Raw genomic sequence first — 22,658 nt, 5'->3', positions numbered from 1 at the left:
ACCCATCTCCAGCCCCTTGTTAAGGATGGTGGGACACACGCAGGTCTGACAACCAACCCTGGAGGGCTCTGCTCCTTGAAGACCATGCCCCACTTCCCACCCCTGGAGAAACAGGAAGGTCAACTTTTCCACCTCCCACTCGACCTTATCCTCAAGTGTGAGAAGATACAGAGGCCTCTCTAGGGTCATATTTGCCTTCTCAGAATTCAACAACATGCCTGCCTGCCTGCCACATGGCAGGCTCCCAAGAAGGGGGCCTTGGCTAAATGTCCGGCTTCCTCTAATTCTCCTTGAGGCTTCAGCATGAAGAGAAAATAGGAAGAACAAAGTGGCCTTTTCAGATATTTGAAAGGCTGTCTCATCAAAAAGCAGTTCATTTTATTCTTTGAGATTTGGAAAGGCCAAGAGCCAACCAGGAGTAAGTCCTGTACTAAAGTCCTAGAATGAAGAGACAGGCTTCCCACTCAATATAAAAGATGAGAATGAGTGGATTACATGGGAGGAACTGAGTTCCTCTTCCTGCAAATAGTCGAGCAGAAGCTAGAGGACCCCAGGAGAGTGTGAGTGGTTTGTCCTGAGAAGAAATGTGACCTGGGATTTCCCCAGCCCCTTGTATTTCTTTCCTTTTTTCTAATTTTTTTAATGTTTATTTATGTTAGAGAGAGAGAGAGAGAGAGAGAGAGAGAGAGAGAGAGAGGAGGGGCAGAGAGAGAGGAGACACAGAATCCAAAACAGGCTTGAGGCTCCCAGCTGTCAACCCAGAGCCCGACGCAGGGCTCAAACTTGAGAATGGCGAGATCATGACCTGACCAAAGCCACCCGGGTGCCCCTATATTTCTAACCTTCTAACCATGAAATAAAGATGCACTACAGGCATGGAAATAGTATTTGCTTAACCACTGTATTTCACTTAACGTACGTCACAACTTTTGGTTTATTTTGAGTATTTCATCAAACCACAAAGATAATGGTTCATGGATGATGTTCTGACATCTATACTTTAAACAATAATGTTATCAATAAAAAATCTACTCAGACTGAGACCACAAAAGTTCACGAAATAGTGAACTTTAGTTTGGTCAACATATCAAATTATAGCAGTTGTAAACTTGAGTATATTTCTTTCAAACACCAAACTGGGTCCAAACAAAGGTAGTTGGTAATGTGTTTTGGGTAAAATAGATCATTCCAAAAATGATTTGAATAATCTTTGGTCAAACGCTATTGTAATAACTGTGAAAATTTTGTTCCATTGAGTGCTATAAGTTGCATATGAAGAAGTTAAGTAGGGCAACAATTTCTAAAGTATTTGTCTAATTCCTCACTCCTAAATAGCCCGTGGTTTTGCTCTTTTTATTATTATGATTGACAATAAATTCATACCTCACCTCTGTAGAGTTCTTTCCATTTTTCAAAACATGTTGACATTTATGATTCTGTTTTCCTTCTCACAATATGCCTGGGAGATAGGCGGTGTGGCAGAGATCCCTGGTTGCCTGAAAGATCTGGTTCCACCTGGTTTCAACACAACTAGAATTATCCGCTGAGCTCCTGGCTATGCATCGGGATAATAAGTCCCAGGCTCCTCACACCACGTGACTGAATTCTGCCAACGCGATGTGAGTAGAAGGGACGGCACAGCCTCCAGGTGGGGCACTTACACAGCCACCTTCTTCCCCTTCCCCTCTTTCTTTGTCACTGGATGAAATGCAGGTATTATTTGCCCTGGAAATGCACAAAGGTCATACACCTATCTGGGCAGGAATTTTTTCCCTGTTCTTCCTCACGGTTTTAAACTCCTCCCCAGACACTGTGTGAGAAAACAGACTTTAAGTATTCAATTGAGAAGAGAGAAAAAAAGGACATACAGACTGAAACCAGTAGAGATTATTTTACATCTGCATTTATTCCTTCATTAAAAATTATATCGATCGTATTCTTCTGTGAGGTAAGCACTAAAAATTGAAAAATAAATATGATCTTACAGTCTGGGACCTCAAGGAGTCACAAATGAGTAAAACAATCCACTCTTCCTGTTGTTAGCACGTAACGGAAATATCAGCGTGGAGTCTTTGAAGGCTAAATAAGAGTTTATCCCAAGATGGAGCGGCAAAGTAGTAGAGTGATCCTTCAGACTGACTTTGTACCAAGACGGAGCATACAAAAGGTAGACGATGCTTCTCTGTGTAAGTACGAGTGACAAGTGTAATTTAGTAGTTTCTGAGGAGGTGTGGACCCCGGAGGACTCACTACCACTGTGTATTGTTACTCATCCACTCTTTGTTTCTTGTCCTCCCATTAAGCTTGTATTCTATTCTCCTCCTACACCTAAACTTTCCTTGGTGCCTTGAAAAGATGACATTCATGGAAAGAAAGGCACATTTTGTACAAGTTAATTATAGTAAAATTCTGGCTTAGAGCAACCATATTGTCTGAACACTAAATAGAACTCATAAGACTTCTATATGCCAAAGTCATGACTAACTACACAGCCAGGTACACAGTTGAACATTCATTCACTTTGTACTTAAGAAGTACACGTGGACATTATTTGAAGGTTGAGTAGTTTGTACTTTTCCTCTTTTTTATTAACACTGTTAAACATTGCTACCATTTTGAAATTATTTGAAATTATTATAGTCCTTTTTCTATTCTTAAAATTCTTCTTGGACTTGACTGTAACCTTTAAAAAAAACCACCGTGTTCAGTCAGCTATTCAAAGAAGAGTGAGTCAAGCTCTTTGGGAGATATTTTTAACTATTTATGATTAAACACACTAAGGAATTCAGCAGTATTCTATAAAATACTTTAACGTTCAACCCAGTTGATTATTCCATCTATGCACCAAATATATTTCAGTGAGAGGAAAATTGGTAAAGTGCCTCCCAAAGTACGTGGCATATAGAATTTGAGCATGTATCTGCCAGATAAATTGCCTCCACTATTACTTGGGAAATGAAAACTCAACTAGATAACAAAGCTACTTCAACACACTACTAAAGCCAGCCAGGAGATTTCCCCCACCTCCAATTCTGGAAACTTCTTCATAATATTGCATAGGGACTATAGTTTTTAATTGTTTGGTAATCTTTACAATGGAATCATAAATCTGATGAACCTTAAATTTTTACTGAAAATGTCACGTTCTGCCCCATTATGCTTGCTGATCTTCTACACAGTTAGGATTTGGCATTCCTCGTCCCATTGGAGAGTGGCTAGAAAGACTGACAAAGAAAGAAAACCTTAGGAGCATCAGATTATAGAGGCAAAGTCAGGCTATTAAATGGCCAGGAGCATTCACTGAGCACCTACCAAGGACAAGATGGCACTTTAGGAGAGATCAAGTGAATATGACTTCCTTACTTAAGGAATTGCCCAGTCAGTGGGCAGTGAAAGGAGGAAATGGTCACATGAAGGAGGCGTGCGGTAGAAGGCATCAGAAATGAGGCACAGTGGGGTTCCGGGGAAGGAAGATATGGCATTCGGGTGTGGAACCGAAGGGAAGACCAGTTCAAATGTGAACTGGTTTTTCAAGGAAAGGTGGGATTTTAATAAATGAGGGACTTTGTCTTGCTCACACAGGACGATATCCTTGAGAATGTCCATCATGAAACACCACAGGGCGCAAGGGCATAAGCACGGGCATCGGCTACGAGTCTATTCCAATTATCCAGGCAGAATCTGACAGGGACTTGAATCTGTAGCTCCAGATAGAAGGAGAAGTGGTTGGATTCTGGGTACGTTTTGAAGGTAGGTAGGGCAGTAGGATTTGTTGATAGATTGCAAGTAAGATGTGAGAGAAAGGGAAGAGTTAAGGCTTGGGGCCCCGCCAACTGAAAGTTCAGAGTTGCCATAATGGGTATGGGAAGCACAGGACCGTCTGGAGCTCAGAGCACAAGTCTGGCTGGAGACTCCAAACTTGGAGCCATCAGGATCTAGAGCATTCAAAGAGTTCACCTGGAGTGAATCTAGAGAAAAGGTGCCATGATGGAGCCCTGGGCCCTCCAATATCTAGAGGCAAGGTGAGGAGGACACGGAAATCTCCAGTGAGCTGAGAGGGGAAGCAAGAGAGTCAAGTTGAGGAAGTGTGTCAAGAAAGAGAACAGTGTCTAGACAAATGCTGCAGACAGATCGGCTAAGATGTGAGCTTTGATGTTAATGCATAGCCTGCTCGATGCCAATCATGTCTGTACCATCCATTAGCATCCAAAGTATTCTCGCCTAGTCCCACGTCCTAAGTGAAAGAAAGTGTCTTTTTCCACAGGTTCCCTGTACAAACATTTGCAAGACTCCCACATGGGAAGCCCACGCGTACCTTCAGCTCGGTCCTGGCCCTCTCAGAAACCCATGGGCAGAATAAAAACTCAGAGGCACTGCTGGGGCCAGAACCCCAACTACAGGCCTCAATGCTAGTTTTTCAGGGGACATCAGGAGCTGTGAAGGTATAGCAGTCTCTCTACAAGTCACAAAGAAAAGGTGTGTCCTCTTTCTGGGTTATACTCAGATGAGCAAAACAACCTGGGGGGGGGGGTGGTCCTAGAGCTCTCTGGGGAAAACCTTTTAGTTCTGTTTCTCCCAGTCTCTGACTCTGGCTCTCTTTTAAACACACACACACACACACACACACACACACACACACACACAATTTTTTCAAGGTTTATCTCAGTACCAGGAACCCAAAAGAATATGGAGACTTCCATTTTGAGCAGAACCCTCCATTATTCAACCTGCTGTTTGTCTGACCTGCCTCCTGTCCTCCAGGCCATCAGACAACGATTCTTGAACTCGGGGTTAGCGCAGGGGTGAGGGTGGGAGGCTAGGAGAGAAGGTTGGTTCAAATCCCCAGTCTCCCTGGGGGGGGGGTCTCTTTAGTCCGCAAATTAGTGGAAGCACACAATGGGGCAGGGAAGGGGTGCTGGCCACTTTGCTCCTTCACCAGCATCAGATCCCCAAATGCAAAAGAATATGCTAGGGGCTTAGTGGCCTTAACAGCAATATCTAAGCCCTGGCTGAAATGTTCTATTACCCATTTATGCACAATATGTCTTACCTTTTCAAATAAGGTCCAAACTTCCCTACCTTCCTGTCCCTAACACAGCCACCAAGAAAGAACATTGAAAACACAATGCAAATACCTCATATGAAAAAATTCAGCTATTGTTTTTGATAACGACAAGTTACCTCTTCATAGTATGTAAGAATGGCTACATTCCAAACCAAAGAAATTTGAAAGCAAAATTAATATTTTACAGCTACTAGCATTTTGTTTGCAGCCTCAGCAAAACCAAACGTCCACCTGTTAACTAATTTCTTATGAATACAAAGTCCACTGTGTTTCTGGGAAGGATGGTTAGTGTTTGTCAAGTTTTTTGTGTGTAAAGACACAAAACTATAACTGAAAAGTTAATCAGAGGGCCAAGAGTGGGAACAAGGATCAAAAAAAAGCATGTTTACCATTTCAAATACCAGTCTACTAGAAAGCTCCTTCAGTCCCCAGTCCTGATTTTATACGTGAAAGGATCATGTAAGTCACTGCAATAAAAACTGATGACTTTTTGTATACATACAGAGTTTAATACATGCACTCTAAAAATAGAACTTGTATGATTTAAATCCTAAAGTAGTGATTTTGCAGGAATGGTCTATCGGACCCTCCAGCTGGTCTACCAATTTCTTGTTTGTTTCTGGTATGAACTAAAATTTGCTTATGCTCTCTTCAAAAGAGGGACCATTTCTTCCCATACCTTTTCTATCACCAACAATGAACAGGTGGTGTTTAAGGTATTTTGGTTCCTTAAAGAATTGACAGACTGATAAACTTCCTTACTATTGCTCTAAAGTATCTTAACGAGAAGAATATATATCAATCTGAAATCACAATTTTGTTGTCAAACAAATCCAACATTCTTCTATGCCCCGTGGTAGCACACAGGAGCTGACATACGATCTTATTTAGCCATTATTCCAACATAACCAGGAGCTCAGAGTGCTTAGTCACCTCAACAACCCAGTCCTGTTCTGCCTCAGTGGCTTCCATGAAAAGTGTGTAGAAGTGGTTTTCATCTTGAATTTGTTCAAAATCTGTGGCTTAATTCTCAATTTAAAATAGGTCTTCCGTAAGCCCACTAGTCACCAAAATAGAGTACGAGAAGTCAGACATGTAAACACTTTTATTAAAATGTTTGCACATATACAGAAAAAAAAAAACAACTCTTTCTCTCGTGGTATAAAACTCTGTACAAAATGTGCCAACGACTGACATTATCATAAAGGAACCCTCAAATCAGTGGGACCTAATCTTGAGCACTGAGTGAAGAACTAGGAAGAAGAACTGAGAGACAACCTGATCATGGCATATCAGGAACTCCTGCCGTCAGGATGTACTAAGCCTTCTGCACAAGGGTGTCAAAATCAAGTGCGTCAGGCTAAGGATCATCTCATCACCAAGGAGTCCTCTGAACTGGAGAAAGGATCTTGGGAATACTGTTGTTGTAGGGCACAATCTAGATCATCCTGTAGTTGCTTCTGTGTTTTTACGGCTATAGCCCTGTTTAAGATTGTCCAAGGGGTCTTCACTGCCCTGATGGTTAGTACGGTTGATGGACGCAGTTCTGCCTGCCATTAGAAAGAACTTCCAAAGACAGTTTAAGCTCAGTTCTCCAGGAGATGCCATTTTGAGACCTTTGCATCTGCTGCACTGTGAACATGGGTCTCTCTCTCTCTCTCTCTCTCTCTCTCTCTCTGTCACACACACACACACACACACACACACACCCCACAGATCTTACTGGAGTAACACTGAACCCATGACATCTCCACAAACTCTAGCAGAGGCTAATGCCACCTGCTCGTCTTCCTAACAAACCTGTTTCTTTCATCCACCCTCCTCACTCTCCCCTTAGCTACTATTGGGAAATCGTCCCCTCCTTACCTCTAGGGATTCCCATACACCTAGAGAAAGGAACTTTCCTTTTTCTCTCCCCGTTCCCAAATGCCTGGCTTCCCAGGAAAGCCCCAGCTGCTCAGCTCCCGCCCCCCCCCCCTCAAGATGCCAACCCTAGGTGACTTCAGGAATGTGTTCAAATGGAACTTCCTCTAGGCTGAAGGCTCGGCCCCCCACTCGCCCCTGGCATCTCCAGAGGCCCTCTCCCCGCGTGGCCCTCTGCCCGGCCCCTCGAACTCACCAGGAGGAGGTTGTGCGCCACCAGGTACCCGAGCCGCGCGCTGCCCCGGACGCCAGGGGCCAGGCGCCCGGTGGCGTAGCCGTGCCAGGCCACCACGTAGGGGTTGTCGATGGTGATCCAGTACTTGACCTGGCCGCCGAAGTGGCGGAAGCAGAGCTCGGCGTAATCCCTGAAGTGGTCGGCCAGGGCGCGGTTGGCCCAGCCGCCGTAGGCGTCCTGCAGGCGCTGGGGCAGGTCCCAGTGGTACAGGGTGACCACGGGCTGCACGCCCAGCTCCCGCAGCCGCTCCAGCAGGCGCCGGTAGTAGCGCAGCCCCTCGCGGTTGGGGGCGCCCGCGCTGCCATTGGGGAGCACCCGCGCCCACGAGATGGAGAAGCGGTAGTGGGTGACCCCGAGCTCGCGCAGCCCCTCCGTGTCGCGGAAGACGTTGTTGTAGCCGTCGCTGGCCACGTCCCCGGTAGCGGGCGGGGACGGCGACGGGGCGCCCGACGGCGGGCGGGCTACCGGGGGGGCGCCGGGGGGCGCCGGGGGGCGGTGGGTGAACGTGTCCCAGATGGACGCGCCCTTGCCGTGCTGCCGCCAGCCGCCCTCCGTCTGGTAGGCGGCGCTGCCCACGGCCCAGAGGAAGCCGTCGGGGAAGGTGTCGTGGAGGAGGCCGGCGGCCTCGGGGGCCGGAGGCTGCGCGAAGCGGGCCCAGGTCTGCGCCCCGTCGCCGGGCTCGGCGCGCAGGCGGCGGGCGCCCAGGCCCAGCAGCAGCAGCAGCAGCAGCGAAAGCGGCAGAGGCGGCGGCGGCCGCGGGCGGCGCGGCGGGGCGCGGGCGGGCATGCTTCGCGGGAGCCGGGCGCTGGGGCGCCGCACCGCGCCGCGCCCCTTTATGCCCGCGCCCCGCCGCGCCGCCCGCCCCTGCCGGCGCGCCCACCCCCGCTTCCCCGCCGGGCCCCGCTGGCAATAATTACCTGCGAGCCGGAGCCTCCCCGCTCCCGGGAATGGGGAGGGCGCGGGGCGCAGAGGGCGAGCGCGTGCCGCGGAGGGGGCGCGGCAGCGAGCGAGGTGCATTGGGCGCCTCTCGGGGACGTCGGAGAAAAGGCACCTGTCCTTCGCTGCTCCCAGGAGCGCGGGGGGATGTTTGGCGACGCAAGCGGCCTCCCGGCCACCTTCTCTTTCCCCTGGGAGAAGCCACGGAGCGGGTGTTCGTCGAGGAGGAAAGGCGGCCCACCAACTTTCCCCGAGCTCAGCGCGGGCTCTTTGCCTGCCCTCCCGGAGCCCGGCGGTGGGGGAGCACCTGCTTTCTCGTGGCCTCCACTCGAAGGCCGAGAACAGCTTTAGGCCGACATTGTTAGAGCCGTTTGCCTGAAACCGATTGGGAGGGTAAGGTGGGGGAAAGCCAGGTGGGAACTCCGAATGCCTTGAGACAGCGACTGGTGGCGGACTTTCTTAGAGTCTTTAGGGAGAGCAGGGACGCGCAGGGACGGAGGGTAGGTCCCCAGGGACCCGTGTAGAAAGCCTTCAAGGACGACAAAGGAGACGCGTGGGTTGCATTGACACTTTGCTTTACTCTCCTTCATACGGTTATCTTGTAACCATTTCAAACCAGCGCCGGTTGTTGAGTTAGACGTTGCAGAATTACTTGCCCACGGCCCAAAGGAAGGGAAAGGTGGCGAGTTCCTGTCACGACAGTTTTGATTGTTCTTATTACACATTTTTGTTTTTTAAGAAAAAACGACGTACCAAGGTTTCAATTTTGAGTAACTGTTATTTACCTATTTTTAAAAAAAAATCCTTTTATGAATAATCACGGTTTCGCTTTCAGCTCTGACTTAGCAAGTCACTTATCTGTGTAAAGTTTTGCGCGCAGCTCTGCTGGAGCCCAGGGTCCCAGGGTCCCACCAATGCCTCCTGAACGGAGAAGGGAAAGGGGAGGAGGGATTTAGCCCAAGCAACCACTCCCACCCACTACAACAAAAGAGATTGGTGACTTCAACCCAGTTGAGAGAGAGCCCTTTTGACAGGTTGTGGGGACACAGTGTCCATTTGAAGATGTGTATACATGCATGACCTACGAATAACTGATGTCCATCTGGTGGCGAGTGGAGCGACCTGGGCTCCACCTCTGTGATCTTGGAACAATCTCTTCTCCGAGGCTTAAGATTCTCATATGTAAGATGCAGATGTCTGTGTCTGTTCTGCCACCTTTGAGGCCTGTGAAATGCAAACGTAAAAATGTGCACACAGATGACTCCATCACAGAAAACACAGACAAATGTAAGATCCTGCAAATATCTCCCTCCCCCTCCAGTACCGTGGGACTCACTCCCAGCACACCTGTGCCTGTGCTGAATGACTAAGATCTCCGCCGAGGTATGAGTCCGTCTGTTCTTGTGGGATGATCATCCCTGTGCTGTTTCTTACACATTTAAAATTGGTAAAGTTTTGAACATTGCAAATGCAGGTGCTTTTATTAATTTCCTTTACATGTTAGCACAATAAATTTATTCCAATATTTCATTAAATATTCCCAACTCCAGCTAGCATATATTATCGTGATTAGTAAGATTAAGCCATCGGACTGGAACAAGACATACTGCTATTCTTTTACATGTGGCATTTACATTTTTCAATAAATGTGAAATAACAAAGTGACACTTAAGCAATTAAAAAAATTATACCACACAACTGTGCAGGCACACTCGCTCCCCGCTAAACTAAAAAGCATTTATGTCTGCGTGCAGGACCACATTTCCCTTCTAGAGCTGACGACTGGAGCATTTGCTGGATCGTAGCTTGTTAAGTTTCAATTAGAAATGCATCATGGGTCTCATGGAAAAGTAGCTTAGGCTAAGTGTTCACTTATTGATGTATGGTCTGTTCAGGGCAGATTGTATTTATTGCTACTTTTATTTAACCAACAGTTTAAAAAAAGAGAGAGAAGTGGTTTTTTTGTTTTGTTTTGGTTTTTTTGTTTGTTTGTTTGTTTGTTTTTGGAGCCGTGGTTAAAAAGAATGACCAAGTTGATTAATGCTCACATTTGAAGTTCATCTCTCCTAAGTTGGACATCCAAGGCTCCCGCATTTGCAGAGATATTCCCAGGTGATAGTTAATTTAACTCGACGATGAACATTCATGATAATTAAGGTTTATTTCCAGAACTTGCTGTTTATCAAGTTTCTGTTTGTGGTTATTGACCGGCGGGTTCCTGAAGCGTGAGAACTGCTCGCACTGCCCCTCACTTGTTCAGTTTGATTTTGGTTCTCGTCTTTCACAGCCACCTTCGAATTCTAAAATGTGGGTTTCATTTAGTGCTTTGTTCTCTGGCAAACAAGAGATTAATTACTTGCTGTGCTTTGAATATGAAGGTGAAGTTATTGATGCATCCAAGGAAGGGAAATTTTAAAATTTACTTACTGAGATCTGTCACGGTGATGATTTTCAACAACCACAAGGTGGTTCCCAAGCCACCCATCATCCACATTCCTTCACCCTTCAGTCCCTTCTTGTAAGTCCTTCTCTGTGTGCTCTGTGAGCCCATGCCAGGCAAGAGAGCAGAAGGAAGTCCACTGACCTCCATGGGCCCAAACACAGCCCCAGCCTCACAAGCTCTCAGCTCCTCAGCCACAACATTCAGCCCCTATGGGGAGGAATGGATATTGTCACCAACAACCTCTCTGAGTAGCAACCATGGGCAAAGCAACCGTGAGGAGCTGAAGACTTCAAATCGTAGCTGACCCCTCACCCTGCCTTCAAAGACAATACTGCATTGGAGAAACAGGATAAAGAATGTTGATAATATGTTGTTGAGTGTTCACAAATGACATACATGATACCGTTCCAGGAATTCAGAGGAAAGAGAAATTATCCTATTTTGAATTGGATGGAAAAGTTTCATAAGAGGGGCACCTGGGTGGCTCAGTCAGTTAAGTTCCAGACTTCAGCTTAGGTCATGATCTCACAGTTTGCGAGTTCGAGCCCCACGTCGGGCTCTGTGTTGACAGCTCAGAGCCTGGAGCCTTCTTCGGATTCTGTGTCTCCCTCTCTCTCTCTGCCCCTCCCCCACTCACAGTCTGTCTCTCTTTCTCAAAAATAAACATTAAAAAAAATTTTGTTTAATTTCATAAGAAATGTGACAACATTTGGGGTTTATAGAATAAAATTTACGAGGAGATCTGGAGGCAAGGATAGTAGAAAGGCAAAACATGAAGAAAAGAGGCCTCACAGTGTATTTGTAGTAAAAACACCTATTTGTGCAGGGAAATAGACTAAAAAGGCAGATACGGCCTGGAGATTTGGACCAGACATTCTGATGCTGGGATGGCAGATAAGATAAGGGTGTTCTGAAAGAAACAACCAAAAGCCAAGGGCCGACTGTTGGTAAGGGCATCCATCTATGAGGAGAGGTGGTGGTGTAAGAAAGGAGAAGAAAAGAAAACAAAACCCACAGGGGAGTGCCAGAGGTCCCAGGATAATGTGCGTTTCAAGCTAAGGAGAGGAGCACTTCCAAAAGGAGAGATGATCAAACTTGCTGAGAAAAGACAACTAAAGAGGGCTCAAGCCGGACTGCGGTGTGAAGCATCAGAGAGTGTGGGAGGTGAGGAGATAAAGGCCGTCTGTACCTCCTCGTCTGAGGAGTTGGCCGGCGGAAGGAGTGCAAGAAGACGGTCACTTGGGGGGTTCACAGAGTACAGAGAAACTTTTTCGAGGTGAGGAGCTCTGCACCTGTTTGTGCATAGAGGAGGAAAGGTCAAGGAGAAGGAGAATTCATCTTTTCGATGAAGCAAAATACTGTGCAGCACCAGCTGTGATCTAAAGTAGATGATTCTAGACTTTTAAGGTCCCAGCAAAATAAACAGGGAGACCGTAAAAAGACTACAGAAACCAGAGCAGGCAGCTGGAAAGCTCAAAAGATGGAGAAGGCAGCCTATGCAAGCGCCCCAGGGCAGTGGACCAAAAGCTACTACCAAAGTGACAAAGAGAACTCTATGAAGGCTTCAAGACGCCAGCAAGTGGGTTCCTGGGAAGCTGAAGCCCTGCCAAACTCTCCAGAGCTGAAGCACCTCATGGAGACACTAGATTGGGCTCTGGCTGCTTCTGTAGCCTGTGGAAACTGAGCATTTCTGGACGGTTCCAACTCTTCTGAGCAGAGCAGGGAGCCTGAGGGCTTGAATCCTGCACCTCCTCCCCCTCCCCACCGTGTCCTTCTAAGTGACGCTGCTGCCTCCATAGTCTGGAACTAATTTACACCCCAATTAAACATGTTCTGACACAAGGCTTATGTCTAGAAGCAAGAAGCATGGCACCAGGGGCTGAGGGCACTGAGTTGCTGGAGTCAAGATGTCTTTATTCCCTGGGGTCCCTGGGTGGCTCCGCTGGTAAAGCTCCCAACTCTTGTCTTCGGCTCAGGTCATGGTCTCAGGGTTCGTGGGATGGAGCCCTATGTCGGGCTCTGTGCTGATAGTGGGGAGCCAGCTTGGGATTCTCTCTTCCTCTCTCTGCCCCTCCTGCACTCATGCTCTCTCTCTCTCTCTCTCCAAATAAATAAACATTAAAAAAAAAAAAAGATACCTTGCTCCCTTTCTCTCGAAACTACCCTCGATATGAAGAGGATAAAAGGCATATCTGCTTTCACTGAAATTGAGCGAGGTATATGGAAAGGAAAGGAAAATGAAGGACTGGTCTGTGAAATTAGCTGAGGAGGGTATGTATGAGAAACAAGATGATTCGCCTGGCACGGCTCCAGAAAGGCTCAAGGTCTGAGATGCTACGAAAGGAACAGGCAGCTGGAGGCCTGAAAACGGGATCAATTACCCCAATTTTCCACTCGTAACACAGTCTGGCGCCACCCATTCTCTAGCCCTACAGGGAACTTACTCTCTCTGAAGAAATGGATCCAAGGAGGCAGCAGCTCTGGGGACAGCACATTTGGAGGAGAGCACGGGTGGGGCAGTTAGGAGAGTCGATCAAATTCCGCGTAGCAAGAGTGGGACCCGCAGCCCTTTCCGCCAAGCTGGCTCCAGGACTCCATCAGAGCAGCTGGCAGTAAAGCTCTCTCTGCCACAAGCCCTGCCTCTGCACATAAAGCTTCCAGACAGCTTTATAGTGACTCATTCTTGAATAGAAAAGAACAGCCAAGACACACCAGATACATGAAGGAAAACTCCTCATGCAAGAGTCAAAAGCGTCTTTAATATTTTCAAGTGAGATAAGATTTCGCATCTATGGTACAAGAACAGGATAAGAATAAATAGGAACACTAGAGATCCAAAGCAGAACTCTTGGAAGTTAAAAATATGCCAAATAAAAATAAGATTTTAAATTTGGTAAAAGTATTGGAAAATAAGAAAATACCTTTAGAACTAGTAAGAAAAATAAAGCATTAGAAAATAGGAGAAAGATCTTATTTTAATTAAAAAAAATAAGTTTATTTATTTATTTTGAGAGAGAGAGAGGGAGGGAGGGAGGGAGGGAGGGAGGGAGGGAGGATAAGCAGGGGAGGGGCAGAGAGAAGGAGAGACAGAATCCCAGGCAAGCTCTGCACCATCAGCACAGAGCCCAAAGCAGGACTTGAACTCACAAACTGTGAAATCATGACCTGAGCCGAGATCAAGAGCTGGGTGCTTAACCGATTGCACCACCCAGGCGCCCCTAAAGATCTTTTAAAAGATGCTTTCAATGTATCTTTTTTCCCAAGCTATGAAAATATGTGCTCCACTAACACAAGGAAGTAAGCCAAAAAAGGAGAAACCATGAGTTGCATGAAACAGAGGTAAGAAGGCAGATAAAACATGAAGGGAATTTGTAAGACTGTAGCAAAAGGAAGCTTCAGGACTTAGCCAATTTTGAGCTCAAGCATTCCAGACGGAAGCCGGAGAACAGAGGGCTTCGAGGGGGATGTCTCCAGGAAACAAACACACGCACCAAAGGTAGATATCTTATAAACTTTGTCGAGAGAGATTTCATAGGGTTTTCGGAGTAAATATGAAAGCTTAGCAAGAAATTTAAAGTGAAGGATTTCAGGTTTCTAGGCTGACATGTAAAAAGCTTAGAAGTCAGGACTCCCATCCTCACAACAAGAAAAACCTTGAACAAATTGAAAATCAACAATTCTTCTTTGAGGCAGCAACCTTTAAGCTGTAATTGATAGCTGAAGATTCAGTGTGAACAAGCTTGGGAGTTTAAAACTCTGAAGGGGCCCCCCACACTTCTGTGAAATTTACTTCCACCGGCCCTGGAAGATTCTCACTGTGAAGACAGGAGAAAAGGCCTCTCCTGCTTCTGACAGGAGGAGGGAAAAGTAACAATTCTGAAACAGCTCATACCTCTCAGTTCTCCTTAACAAGACCTGCTCTCAAACTGCTTTACCAGAGCTAACCAACTCGGGGGTTACCAATGCCTAACCATCCTAGGAGGCAGGAAATACCCAACTTCAGCTCCCACTAGCTTTTGTTATGGAGGAAGAGATATATCCAAATCAGGTTCAGCAACAGATGGAGACCCAGTCATGGGACTACAGAATGATTCCCCTTCCCCCCACACCTTACCGCCACATCAAAGGACTCCTGTATAATAACAGGGGATTATAAACAACAGTACTGTGAGCCTCAGACTCTAAGAAGTTTCTATGGGCGCCTGGATGTCTCAGTCAGTTGAGCGTCCAACTTCAGCTCAGGTCATGATCTCCCGGTTCATGATTTCGAGCCCCATGTCGGGCTCTGTGCTGACAGCTCAGAGCCTGGGGTCTGCTTCGGATTCTGTGTCTCCCTCTCTCTCTGCCCCTCCCCAACTCACATTCTGTCTCTCTTTCTCTCAAAAATAAATAAACATTAAAAAAATTTAAAACAAAAGAAGTTTCTAGAAAAAAAGGAAAGATGATAAGAGAGACAAATAACAAAGACACTGGAAGAAATTTTAGCTTCTGATACCACAGCTACGGCAAACGGAAAACACAGCCTGACTCCTAGCCAGAGTAACGTAAAACCTCACAATCAAACCTGTTGGTTCCTTTGACCACATAGATCATGTCCGGTGTTCAACAAAACATTACAAAATTACATGCTAGAAGGCAAAAACAACCAAACACAATCTAAGGAGACAAAACAAGCATCAGAACTGCACTCAAAGAAAGAAAGAAAATGAGGTAATCCCTTCCTTAGGAAAAAAAAGTTAAAAGTTGTATGATAGGGGCGCCTGGGTGGCTCGGTCGGTTAAGCCTCTGACTTCGGCTCAGGTCGTGATCTCACGGTCTGTGAGTTCGAGCCTCGCGTCGGGCTCTGTGCTGACAGCTCAGAGCCTGGAGCCTGTTTCAGATTCTGTGTCTCCCTCTCTCTCTGCCCCTCCCCTGTTCACGCTCTGTCTCTGTCTCAAAAATAAATAAAACGTTAAAAAAAAAATTAAAAAAAAAAAAGTTGTATGATAAAGGAAAAGCTATAGTACACTACTTGGCTCCACTGTGAATGACTTTTACTTATTTATACTTTGTATGAATGTAAAAGAGAATTATGATTATAACTGTATTGGGCAATTGTATCAATGCCTCAAGAGAAAGGGGGTACATACACCTCATTTTTAACTGTGTGGTGAAATACCAAGAAAAAACAACTGGAAGAGTTGAAAGGGGCAAAATCAGGAGGTTTGGTGATTTCACAATAAAACCTTTCAACATTATCTGACATTTAAATTTGTATGCAAATTAAAGGAAATATCAAGTCAACACATTTTGGTCCAAAGTGAGGAAGGACTATATCTTCTTGAGAGAAGAAAAGAAGAAAGGTAGGTACAGCTACAGACAGAGTTGGAGGCAGAAACGAAGGCGTACACATATATTTTGAGGTGACAGGCTGATGGCGGTGGGCAGGGGAATGCCAGGAAACTTAACACTAATGGTTTCTGTCTTCTAGTACAATAGAAGGCTAGGGCAGCTGCCAAGAGGGAGCAAGCTGGAGGACTATGAAAAAAAGTCAAAGCCACCATAGTGAACTTCCTGAAGAGTCAACAAAAGATGATTAAAATATCGCTGACCAGCAAGATTAAGGCTCCACAGCATGCATTTTTAAAGTAACTATCTCAACCACATTTATCTCAAATATTTGATATAGTACTTCAGGTTGTCTAAATGCCTGTGTTTAAATTCACAATATTATGACCTGTTTCTCACTGAGATGTATAGCTGTACTTCTCATACATTATGAAATGGAATTTGCTGTTTCTTTGCATATGGCCAGTCTCTGTTGTTGGCTAGGACCAAGGGCAATGGTTCAGACTTGGATGGGCCCAATTAGCATCCTTTGGTCTACTCAATGATTGTCCCTCTGCCCCTGGCCACAGGCTTGAATTGATGTCCTGAGTCACCAGGGGAATTGGTTGAAGCAGAAAGTGAATTAATTAGTTGGAATATATCACCAGCATGGAAAAATGGCAGAAAATATATCACTCTTTAGTGTAACTAATACGATTTGGATGTAGGGTCTGAGCCCTTGACCGAGTGACAGCTGAGTTGCCTACAAATCCTCAGCCAACAGTGCTGATGTTGAACCCACACTATTTGGGCCATCTCCCTCTAAACAGAGAACCTGAAAGTCTTCTTTTTTTCAACAAGAACCTCTATGTAGCCTGGGCATTTTGATCTTTATAATTTCTTTTCTATGGTGTGACTTTTGTGATCCTCACTTGGCACCTCTCCTCTTATTTACCATCCCCATCTCCTAGTCCTTGGCCCTCCATCCAACTCTCTCCCGACATCCTTCTTCTGAGAGCTCATCTATTCCTTGGTTGCAGTTGTGAGGGTGATTCACAAATTGGAATCTCTGCCGTGATCTGCCTCTGCTCCCACTCCATACCTACAGTGCCTGCCCTGCATTTCAACCAGGAAATTTCAAGCTCCCATCTCAAACTCAACATGCTTAAGTCGGCAAAGCACACAAAGAACAGACAGAAAAAAATCAGATATATTATAAACATAAAAAATATTCAGTGTCAGAGAAGAAATGTAAATTGTGCACAAGCAGTCAAAAATTGTGAAAGGAAGAATAAGGAAGAATTTTCACTACTATAAGGGAAGCAATGTATTACTGGGATAGTGAAAAAAATAGTAAAACAGGGGCATCTAGGTGTCTCAGTCAGTTAAACATCTGTCTTTGGCTCAGGTCATGATCCCACGGTTCGTGGGTTTGAGCCCCGCGTTGGGCTCTGTGCTGACAGCTGAGAGCCCGGAGCCTGCTTCAGATTCTGTCTCTCTCTCTCTCTTTCTCTTTCTCTCTGCCCCTCCCTTGCTTGTGTGCTGTGTCTCTCTCTCAAAAAATAAATAAGCACTTAAAAAAATAGTAAAACATACTGGAATATATAAAGCAGCTCTGGATGGATAGATAGATCCATAGATATAATAATTTTACAATAGTTTAACATAAGCTAAAATGGAGGGGGTGATTTTTTTAAACTGGTGAAAATGACCATTCATTTGAAAAAACAATAATAAAGTTAGATTCCAAATTTACACCATAATAGCAAAATATTCCTAAGCGACTAGTTAACAAAGTGAAATAATGTGTAAAAATACTAGAAAAATGCAGGAGACCTTGTTTACAATGTCGTAGTGAAGAAAGCCTTTTCCAGCATGAAACAAAACCCAGACAACATAAAGGAAAAGACTGACAATGTTCACTGAGTGATCAAAGACACTACTTAGAATTAGAGACAAATGACATATCTGGAAGAAAATATCTGCAGAGTTAATAGCTGTGATCCATAGAGTCTCTGTAAATGAATACGTAAATAAGGCAATCGACTCAATGTGAAAATCATCAAAAAATGTGAATAGGCATGTCATGAAGGAAAAAATTAAAATTCCCAATAAACATAAGCAAATAAGAATGGTCAAACTAATAGACAACAAAAGAAAATTGTTAAAAGAGATAACCATTTTTCACCTAAAAGCAGGGGGAAAAAATCACATTTAGTGTTAGAAAATGTGTACATTCATATACTACTGATAAATGTGTAAATATTGCAACTTTGGAGAAGGGTAATTTGTCATTATCTATAAAAAATACACGTGCCCACACCTTCTAATTCAGAAATGCCACTTCAAGGACTCTATCCTACAGCCATAGAGCAACAAATGGATGAAGATACATGTGAACAAATGCCTGGTAACACTGTGTGTGACCAAAGACAATAGGAAAATCCCCAATGCCCTTCAATAGGGGAAATTTACATAAATTATGTTACAAATTTAGAGTTCTTTTTTTAATCTCCTGGCTGAAGATATGCCAAATGCGTCCCACCTCTGAGGCATGGAATTGAAGGAGGGGATTTTTTTTTTTTCCTTTTATTTTTCCTTTGTAAATACTTTCTGCCCATCCCTCACCTCTGAGGAAGAAAAAAAAAAAAAAAAAGAAACAAAGGAAAAGGTGGCTAAATCATCACCTAAGGATTAACTCAGTAGTGTAGTACCAGTGGGTAAAGTGATGCTGTATGAATGGAAACAAGCACTAATCTCCCTACCTCTTCTTTTCAATTCTTTTTATGTCCCAGAGAAAAGAGAGGGAATATAAAGAGAAATTCTGAACACGGAACTCGTATTCTTAGGAAAGCAAAATCAAAAAAGAAAGAAAGAACAAACACAGAGTTGAGGAATGGATGCAAGGGCACAGAAGGGAAGGAAGGAAGGAGGAAGGAAGGGGAGAGGGGAGAGGGGAGACTAGTCTGAGATCATTTCCAGCTGGCATCCACTCCATCTGGGTGACGACTCTTGGCGGCAACAGGAGTGGGAGTGGTTTCCTGTTCCCTGAAGCTCAGCCTCCATTGTGCTTTGAAATGTATCCCATTCTGTGAGTGACTTAATGTCCTTGCAAGTCCAAATCCCTTCTCTGCTTAAACCAGCCAGGGTGGGTTCCATCCTTTGCAGCTGATAGTGACCCAGGTACTAATCATGTGTCTTTATCAGCCTGATACCCCAACCTAATCAGAAAGAGAATCTTAGACTTGGAAGGAAGCTTGGGGTCACAGGACTGCAAGTCTCACCAGGTATGGAGTCTTCTCTGTCTCCCTCCTTCCTGCCCACTGCCTGAACGATTCTTCTGACCTGGAAATCACCACCTGGTGAAGAGTCCGCAGTGTCAAACCAAATCTTACTTGTTCCATAGAGTCTGCCTCCTTGTACCTTCTACCAGAGGGTCTTGGTTCTGTCCCCAAGAGCCACATAGAGCCTCTAGCTTAGAGCCACGCTCTTTATGGTTCGGAGGAAGCACTCGCTAATCTCTCACTCAAATCTGTGCTCCTGCAGCATCTGATCCACAATGAACTTCTCAAGGGCAGAGCGTGGTGCCCTCATGCCCTGCAGAGCGCTCAGTAAACACTGGTGGAGTGAATAAACATCTCTGCTTGGGTGCTGCAGTGACTCTAACACGATTGAGCTTGTGACCACTCACTCTTATAAAACCCATTCCTCCAAATTAGGGTCATCAAAGTGCCAACAGTCAGTCCTGCTCCCCGAAGTAGGGGAGGGAGAGGCTTCCCCACACCTTTCAGGAAGCGTGACCTGTGGATGGTGTTAGAGGAGACGATGAGAAGTGCTGAGAGGCAATATTGTGGCACAGGCAACAAGGTATTTTGAGAATCGAGAGGCCTAAAAAGCAGAAGTAGGGAATGAGGTGACTGCTGTTACCAGCTCACACTTTACAGCGAGCTGACTTAAGCTCTGTGGATGGACAGCTGACAAGGAAGAGTTTCAGAGAGCTGCCCTGGAGCTGTGTCACCAGACCAGGGCAAGGGGGGAACTTCCACAGCCAAAGTCCCCTGGGAACAATTAGCCACTAGAATGCCAGAGGCGAGGACAGTCTGGCCTGAAATAGAATTAAATGTACAGCAACCAGACCAAACCCAGAAATGTATTTCGTATTCACAAGGCTTTATTCACTCATTTAACAAATATTCACTGATCACCTGCTGTGATAGGCAGTTATGTGGTGCCCACAAAAATGCCCATGTTCTAATCCCTGGAACCTATGAATATGAAAAGGACTTACACGGTAACAGGGACTTTGCCGATGTCCTTAAGGATCCTGAGAGAGAGATTATCTTGGATTATCCGGGTGCTATGAACTGAATTGTGTCCCCTCAAAATCCATACATTGAAGCCCTAATCTTTAACGTGGTAGTGTTTAGAGATGAGACCTTTGGGTGATAATTAGGTTTAGATGAGGTCACGAGGGTGGGGAATCTCAGGATGGGATTAGTACCTTCAGGAGAAACACTGACACACATGGGTGGGTCCAGTGAAATCCCTTATACTGGAAGTAGGAGGGCAGGAAAGCCAGAGTCCAAGAAGGAGGTAAGGTGATTCCGGCAGACCTGGTGGTGATGTGGGACCACGAGCCAAGGAATGGCCTCAGTCTTTAGAGGTGGAAAGAGCAAGGAGACACATTTTCCCCTGGAACCTCCAGCAGGAGCATAACCCTGCCAACACTCTGATTTCAGAACTGTAAGTTAATGAACTTGTGTTGTCTAAAGCCGCTAAGTTTGGGGTAATTTGCTACATCAGCAATAGGAAACAAATATGCTTACTACATGCCAGGTATTGTACTATGCATTTGGCATCGAGCAGTGAACAAAATAAACAAATTCCCTACCCTCGTGTCATTTATATTCTAGTGAAGACAGAAAATAAACAATAAGCGTATTAAGTAAACTGTTCAGTACATAGCACATTAGGAGGTGATGTGTGCTATAGGGAGGTAAATATGTAGTCAAGAAAGAGAACAGGACTGCCCTGCTGATGGGGAGTGGCTGCAGTTAACAGGGTCAGGATGAGCTTCGCTGAGGGGTAGAATTTCAGCAGAGACCTGAAGGAGGTGAGAAAATGAACCACGGGTATAGCTGGACAAAGAATAAATGACACTGAGAAAAGCCAGGGCAAAGGGCTGGGCTCAGGGTGGACCTGGCCCACTCAGGACCAACAAGGAGGCCATTGGGGCAGGAACAGAGAACGTTGTTTCTCACCGAGTAGAGAAGCTGGCTTCTCACTGGGAAGCCGCTGGAGGGTTCTCGGTGATGAGGGTTCACCTGATGTGAACTCGGATGGCTTCTAAAGGATCACTCTGCCTGCTCCTTCAGGAAAAGATGGGAAGTAAGCAGGCTGGAAGTGAGGCAGTAGCAGTAGAAGTGGCTAGAAGTAGTCAGATTCTGGATCTATTCGGAAAGTAGAGCCAAGGATTTCCTGGAAGATTAGATGTGCGGTTGAGAGAGAGGAGTAAAGGCTAACTCCAAATTAAATTAGGAGCCTAGGGTTCAACCAGGAAGCAAACCATGTTACTGCTTGTTAAAATCCCAATTAATAAGTTCAGCATAATTCCATAACCATTAGCCATGTAAACAAAAAAAGGTACAATTTTCTGGCCACTAAAGAAACATTAAAAGGGAGAATACTCTTGGCCTTAAATTTGCATAGTGTTAGCCAGGGTTTAGGCTAAGAGATACTCTTAGGTGCTGTGTATATGACTTTGGGGCCAGCTAAGCTGGCTCCAACAACAGTACAGGGACTTAAACAATATAGAAGTTTGTTTCTCACTCACTTGAGAGTCCAGGGGGAGACAATCCAGGGTCTGAGCTGGTTCTGCCATCCTCGGCCCACATGTCCAAGATGGCCGCCGTCATCGCCATTTCTCAGCCACCAACCAGGGAACTGACAAGAGAATGTCCAGAGTAAGCATCTCTACAGGAAGGAGCCACGAGTTGCACTCATCCTTTCCTACACATCCCATGTGGCAAAACAAAGATATATGACCATGCCGAGCTGCTAAGGGAAGTAGGAAATTAATCTACAGCTGGGAAGCCGAGTGCCCAGCTACAACTTGAGGATGTCTGTTACTCCTAGAAAAGGGCAAGAAAGGGTGCCCGGGGAGGGGCAGCAGGCTCTGCCTCACCTTCCTGGGGGGGTATCACTGGCACAGCCTCTCTGAAGGGCAACTGGGAAACACAGACTGAAATCTTAAAATGTTGAATCACAATTTCATTTCTGAAAATTAACCTAGAGAACTCATCGTGGCATTTTACAAAGCATTGAAGATAGGAATTTTAAATTAAGTTCTAAACAATCTAATCTCAGAAATCAGAGAATTAGATTGTAACGCTCACCTTGTAAGTGTAGGCCTGCTTCCTTGTCTGTTTCCCCGCCCTGAGCCACATGAACCTTGGAGATAAGACGAATTCACTTTTGATCCCATGGGCTCAGCATTCAATATGTATTTGGAGGATAAAGGAATGACAGGGAAAACATTATGACTGTGAACAAATATTTAGCTATAAGACAGCTACTGAAAAACGTTGAATGTAGCAAAAGAATGGAAACACCCTAAATATCCAACAAGAGAGGGTTGGTATAACAAATTATCCGTACAATGGACTACTGTGTGGTTTTTCAAAATGGCAGAGTAGTAGACTATGCAATGACACAGAAGAAGGTTTACAACATATTAAGTGTTTAAAAAA

At 45.3% G+C, this 22,658-nt stretch overlaps 1 protein-coding gene and 1 long non-coding RNA gene across 3 annotated transcripts in view; one reads left to right on the top strand and one right to left on the bottom strand.

Annotated features, from left to right (window-relative positions):
* KL (klotho) overlaps positions 1-8,034 on the bottom strand; it is a 46,260-nt gene extending 38,226 nt beyond the window's left edge. The window contains exon 1 of the mRNA XM_019825242.3: positions 7,185-8,034. Within this exon, the coding sequence (XP_019680801.3) occupies positions 7,185-8,009 (825 nt within the window). The 5' untranslated portion in view covers positions 8,010-8,034. The remainder of the gene's footprint in view (positions 1-7,184) is intronic.
* Positions 1,700-5,242, top strand: LOC109497379. 2 transcript variants are annotated; one of them, XR_002153529.3, is made up of 3 exons: positions 1,700-1,948; positions 2,044-2,167; positions 4,265-5,242. It is a non-coding gene; the product is annotated as an uncharacterized LOC109497379 (long non-coding RNA). The 2 variants fall into 2 exon arrangements; XR_002153533.3 differs by having other exon boundaries at positions 2,044-2,186.
* Positions 8,035-22,658: the final 14,624 nt, after the last annotated feature.

The sequence above is a fragment of the Felis catus genome, chromosome A1 (assembly GCF_018350175.1).
Source record: "Felis catus isolate Fca126 chromosome A1, F.catus_Fca126_mat1.0, whole genome shotgun sequence".
In the NCBI taxonomy this organism is placed as follows: domain Eukaryota; kingdom Metazoa; phylum Chordata; class Mammalia; order Carnivora; family Felidae; genus Felis; species Felis catus.
This window is presented reverse-complemented; position numbering and strand designations above follow the sequence as displayed.